Source organism: Octopus bimaculoides, chromosome 18 (genome assembly GCF_001194135.2).
Source record: "Octopus bimaculoides isolate UCB-OBI-ISO-001 chromosome 18, ASM119413v2, whole genome shotgun sequence".
NCBI classification, from domain to species: Eukaryota; Metazoa; Mollusca; class Cephalopoda; order Octopoda; family Octopodidae; genus Octopus; species Octopus bimaculoides.
The window spans coordinates 39,266,373-39,273,042 of record NC_068998.1 but is presented as its reverse complement, the minus strand read 5'-3'; the positions used below and the strand labels follow the sequence as shown (position 1 = coordinate 39,273,042).

Below are 6,670 nucleotides of genomic sequence, written 5' to 3'. Positions count from 1 at the left end.
ATATATATATATATATATATATATATATACATATACATATATACGACGGGCTTCTTTCAGTTTCCGTCTACCAAATCCACTCACAAGGCTTTGGTCGGCCCGAGGCTATAGTAGAAGACACTTGCCCAAGGTGCCACGCAGCGGGACTGAACCCGGAACCATGTGGTTGGTAAGCAAGCTACTTACCACACAACCACTCCCGTGCCTATTGTATATATACAATACACACTTAGAACATTATAATATTTTTTATGTTTCTGTTATATATATATATATATATATAACAGAAACATAAAAAATATTATAATGTTCTAAGTGTGTATTCAATCATGCATACAAATTTTAAATAGTGGTACTAATGATAGCAGTGTTTTGTTCATACAGTTTAACATAAAAATACTTTTAGTTGTGTATATGTGAGGATCTCTCAAGGCAAATACAGCATTCTAATAAAACATCCATGTTAATTAGGATATATAAACTGCAATGTATGCGTGTTTGTGTGTATATGTGTGTGTGTATGTGTGTGCATAGATGCACAGGCATGTCTGTGTGGTTAATAAATTTACTTTCCAAACATATATAAATGTACCTGTCCAGAACACTCAGCCTGTTGCCAAACTCTTCCTTCCAAGACCCCCAACTGCGGAACTTTCCCATTACCTAAGTTTTCCCTTTCATTAGCCAAATCCAGTTAACCCAAGCATCCCATAAGGAGGACAAGTAACAGCTTTGGATAATATCCTTCCTTCTCTCAAAAAAAAAAAAAAAAAAAGAGCTTATGATAAATCTTACCTTGGAACTGATAAGTAACAGGATGGCAACTGAAACCCTCACTTTGATGTTCCACTTGCCTTTCGGCCACACATGCTTACTGATTGCTTTGATGATATCGATGCCAGTCACTTCTTTTGCATTTTTTAAACTGATAGAGTTTGTTGAACCAATTGATGCACCAGGATGAAAACAGCCTCTCTTTCCAAGGGTAACTGGAAATTGCTGTATAGTAAAATAGAAATAAATTTTTTGGTTGGTCATAACCATTCATAATTAGGATTCTTTACATTGGTAATTTATAAAGGACTAACTTTTTTTTAAGGAAGAGATGTATAGTTGATAGAATAGACAACTTGTATAGGGGGTTCCTATAAGGTTGTTATCCACCCCTGATTGGAACTCTCCCGTATGACATGTACGCATGCTCAGTGACTTGCTTTAACTTCCGCAGACGACTCACATACTGTACTGACTGGTTCGGCAAAGTTATTTCACTACATAGATATCCTGCAAACGTAGCTATTCGTCGTATTTGGCTTCAGAGATCGAGACTTGTGAGGAAAGACTTTGTTTACACTACATACAGCCAAATGTGTTCCCAGCATTTCGTCGATTTTAATGGACTATCGAAAGATCACCCCTTGCCATCCGTTTTTCCAAACAAAGTATTTAAAATATCAGTAAGTGCATGATCATATACGCAGTTAGTAGATGAGTGAAATGTCTCTTTGATTTATCTCCTCATTAACAGATTAGAACATGTTAAAATTCAAGAGGGAAACAAATTCGAATGTTTAATCTAATAATTGTTGTGTTGATGTACAGGTATTTTTAATAAACAATTTTGCATTCAAATAATAAATACATTGAAATTGTTGTTAATGTTCTGAATGAATGTGGGAATTTCGAGTAAGCCTAGCTTCACCGAGAGCAGATATAAGCTTCTGCTTATTCCTGTCTGAAGTATCGTCCGATGAATTTACTTTGTTGACATTCTTCATCGACAGAATTTTTATACCTTTCAGTCAAGTCCGCCTTTCTTCCAGTAACATACTGTCCATATAATCTTAAATATTTCTTTAACTTAGGCACAGTAAGTACTTCGATAGCTGAATCATCGAAACAATAACAATAGCGTGGATAGTCTGCGGAAGTTTAATTGTCTACATGGAGCGCCGCCTAGCCAAGGGAGATAACCTACTTATAGGCTAGCATAACGTTTATCAATTCAAGGGGGACAACTGAAATATAAAGTCACCTGCAGTGAGATTTGATTTATGAACGCAGAAACGTAAATAAATAACAAATCTGAATAATCCCAGCAACAACAACACCGCTACCATCAAATATATTATCCTTTGTCTCATCGTTATTCTATCACTTGCTCCAACCCAAGCTAATATTTAAGACAACCAAGTCAAAGATTTTTATACAAACCCTTTTGAAAAGTTTACTGAACTGTGTAAACAATGAAAACTTCAAAGTCTTAGGGCTTTTCACCTTTCCAGTGGAACCTCTGACCTGCAAATAATAATAATAATAATAATGATGATAATGATGATGATAATGGTTTCAAATTTTGGCACAAGGCCAGCAAGTTCAGGATATGGGGAGTATGTCGATTACATTGACCCACAGTGCTCAACTGGTACTTATCTTATCAACCATGAAAAGATGGAAAGCAAAGTTGACCTTGGAAGAATTTGAACTCAGAACATAAAGATGAATGAAATGCCGCTAAGCATTTTGCCTGGCACAGTAATCATTCTACCAGCTTGTCACCTTAATAATAATAATAATGATAAGTGTTTGAAGGAAAGGATTTTAAAAAAAAAGATCAAAAAACAAAAGAAGCTGCATTTATTCACAATGGATGCATGAATGTAATTTGAGTCTGGGTATGGATTTTGCTATGAAGTCACAATGAGGACAATGATGATTTTGATTTTGCCTGGGATCGGACTAATGTGTCTGTTGATTGCAGGATATAATTCTTTCATTGTTCTGTTTCTTCAACTCAAATTGTTTAAATGCATTATGACACATTTTATGCCATGCAGATCAATCTAAGCAATAACTTTCCCAAAATGTTAAATTAAACTGTAGGGTTTATAGTGATTGTTTCAACTTCTCCATATACCTAAGGAGGGTCTTCCTTTACCAGGGAATCTCTCCACTTGTTGAACACACAAAAGAATTTTTGGAATGCAGTTATCTTGCATTCAACCTGCTTTTGATGATAATAATTCTTTCTATGATAGGCACAAGGCCTGAAATCTTGAAGGTGGAGGATAGTTGATTATATTAATCCTGAAAGGATGGAAAAGCAAAGGTGATCTTGGTGGAACCTGAACTCAGAAATGTAAAGTCATAAGAAATGCTGAGAAGCATTTTGTCCTGTGTGCTGTTTCTGCCAGCTTGCTGCCATGGTTTCAAATTTTGGCACACGGCAGGCAATTTTTAGGGGAAGGGTAAGACAATTACATTGGTTCCCAGTTCTTAACTGGTACTTATTTTATCAACTTCAAAAAAATGAAAAGTAAAGATTTGTTCCTCACCCAAAACTCATAACCAACCCTATCTCAACTTTTTCAGCAAGCCACTGAAAGAAGCATTAACCCATTAGCATTTAAACTAAGCATATCTGGGTAAATTATTCTACCTGTTTTTTGGTTCAAGCTGGTCATATTTGGCTTCTCATACCTTGCTCTATAATATCATTCTAAAACTAAATAATCACATCATCAAAGTTTTGTAGCTACAAGATATTACCTGATTAATGCAAAACAACGTGAATAAATAAGTTTTGCTTTTGACAAAGTAATCTGAATGCTGAAGGGTTAAAGTCCATCATTACTAGTCCACTATTACTGCCAAACTGTTAAGATAACTACTGCTGGAAAAGAACACACATCTGCTAAGAATTGAACAACACATATCCATCATAGGCCATTTTGTTATCATGTCACATTTTCTGACACCTAAGGCCATCAAATGCCTTCATGTCTAAGAGAATGCAACCTTCATATCAGTATCAGAGAATGATCAAGTGCCATTTTCACTGCTGGATTGTCAATCATGATACCTTTCTAATTTACTTACAAGCTGCTCTCCTAATCTGGGATTTGAACTTCGAATGCTCTTGAAGCAGCTATCTGATAATATAGTGTCTATGCATGAGCTAATGAATGAGAGAGCCTCCGTATGGTCACTGACACGCTGTCAGTTACGATGACATGGGTTCCAGTTGATCTGATTAATGGAACAGCCTGCTCTTGAAATTAACGTGCAAGTGGTTGAGCACTCCACAGACACATAAACCCTTCATGTAGTTCACAGGGAGATTCAGCATGACACAATGTGACATGGCCAGCCTTCTGAATTACAGGTACACTTTGTTTTTGCCAGCTGAGTGGACTGGAGCAATGTGAAATAAACTGTCTTACTCAAGGACACAATGCACAGCCAGGAGTTGAACTCATGACCATACGACTGTGAGTAGATTACCTCAACCACTAAGCCATGTGCCTTCATGGTCACTAGAACTGCTAGAAATAGAAGCCAAATTACTTTCAATATATATTACACAGTTTTGAATGGGATAAATGGATACACTGGGTAATGTAGTCTGAGACAGGTGATGCACAAGAGGAAAGGGATTGTCAGGACTGCAGCATCTTTGACCATAGGTAACTCTGTCAGTGTTAACCCGTGGCTAAACAACAAGGATGGCCACATGTTTGTTTAGCATCTTCCCCCATCTAGGAGTGTTAAAATAGTAAAGCAACAGGCTTATCTCATTTTTGCCCAACTTGCCATCTGATTTGAAACACTGCATTTATAAATGCACAGGAAATTAAACACAGAAGTAATGAATGAGCCTCAACTGCAAATCAATGAGGAAGACAATGTGGTTGCTTGGACAGCTAGAAACAGCAGCCAAATTTTCTCATAAATTACAACCTACCAGCTCAAGAAAAGGAAGAAGACATTGAATAATGTAGTCCTAGATTTACAATGTCTGAAAAAAAAAAAAAGGGACAAGAATGATCATTATTGGAACATCTCTGATCATTAGTATGTTTTATTGCTTAAGTGCCAATTAATTGTGTCAAGCATAAATCTTTCTCTCCAGACATTCCATAATTGATTATATCAATAAGTTATTAATCCTATTAATTGTTGGACGAATAGAAAAATATGTAGTTGTAATGTATATATTCTTATCTCAGGGCATTGTTAATCAAAAACTTCTTTCAAAAAATGAAACCTAACTTTGATTCAGACTTGGTACAGCAATTAATAATAATTAGTTGACCTAACAATAATAGTTAAAGCTAATTTCTCTCGGGCCCAGTGCTGTGTGAAATCAGCCATAACCAAACCATGTCATGTCACACCGAAGTTATGTATTCATAATTTGTTTTGCATTTTTAATAGTTTACTAATTGCTATAATTTAAACATTCTTTCAGACATTAATAACAAAAGTAAATTACATTTCCAGAACCAGTTTTCCTCTCTGGAGCCAGAATGTAAAACTGAACAATTATCTACCCTCTTCAAGACGCAAGTGTAACCCTCATTAGAGAACAACTTGTATAGTAAATTGATAATTTCAATAAGTTGAATTACCTACTTACCATATAATAACATATATGGCTGAGTACTTTTTGTAACCATTACGTAAATTCAGTGTTATAGTTTAAATGAAAATGAGCGCAGAGAAATAATTGAAAGAGACCAGTTTTCGAACAACATGGATAAGTACAGGTATATCAAACACCATATAACATAAATTTTTGATTTATTAAAACTATCCCCACAGGTGCAGGCATGGTTATGTGATAAGAAACTTGCTTCTCAGCCACATGGTTTTGGGTTCAGTCCCACTGCATGCCACCTTGGGTAAGTGTCTTCTACTATAGCCTTAGGCTGACCAAAACCTTGTGAGTGGATTTAGTAGATGGAAACTGAAAGAAGCCCATCAACCCTGAAAGAATGAAAGGCAAAGTCGAACGTAACAGTAGACGAAATACCACTAAGCATTTTGCTCAGTGTGCTAATGATTCTGCCAGTTCACCACCTTTATGATCCATGGTACTGGCCTTAACATACTTGTGGTTAAGGTGCTTCAACTTCTGGTCTTACTCAATTTGTTTTGGTCATGTCATCTTTAAACACTCATCAAATACATTGAGGACTAATGATCGAAAAGAACTTAGCTTCATGTTGCTTATGAGTAGAGAGAATATAATGTTGGTTGAATACATGTGGCGACAGTATCTTAGTACTGTTGAAGAAGATTAGATTGATGTGTACCTATTAAAGGATGTTTGCAAGGTTTCTTCTTAAGGAATCTAGGAGATATAACTGAACTCTGAGCATGTTATTGTTGGTAGAATGTTTAACAGTGAGAGACTTACTGACACATTGTGTTGGAGTGGTGTGACAAAAAATTTCTGATGAGAAAAGGGCAGACACCAATGGCAGGCAACTTGACTAGGAGGTTCTTGTGCCAGACACATTTGAATACTCTGCTGTTGTAAAAGGCAACAATACTGCTTTTGCTGCAAAGGTACTCAACTGCAATAAACAGCAGACAAGCTCTCCACCAAGGTGGGGAATTTTTTAGTACCAAGTGCATAAGAACTTATGAGTGGAGTAGGTTAGTACCAAGAAAATTATGGAACCTGTAATTTCACTTAACATTATTAATTAAAATGTTATAATGCATTAATGATCCAGATAATTAAAATGACTTAAATATCGTTTTAAGTATTGAGAGCCATTTCATCATCATGATCATTGTTTAACGTCCACTTTCCATGCTGGCATGGGTTGGATGGTTTGACTGAGGACTGGTTAGCCAAGAGGCTGCACCAGGCTCCAAT

At 36.1% G+C, this 6,670-nt stretch overlaps 1 protein-coding gene across 1 annotated transcript in view; it reads right to left on the bottom strand.

Annotated features, from left to right (window-relative positions):
- LOC106877447 (iron-sulfur clusters transporter ABCB7, mitochondrial) overlaps positions 1–6,670 on the bottom strand; it is a 48,645-nt gene that overhangs the window by 37,675 nt on the left and 4,300 nt on the right. Inside the window, exons 2-3 of the mRNA XM_014926348.2 lie at positions 2,215–2,298; positions 796–999 (exon numbers count right to left, since the gene is read on the bottom strand). Coding sequence (XP_014781834.1) covers positions 796–999; positions 2,215–2,298 — 288 coding nt within the window. The remainder of the gene's footprint in view (positions 1–795; positions 1,000–2,214; positions 2,299–6,670) is intronic.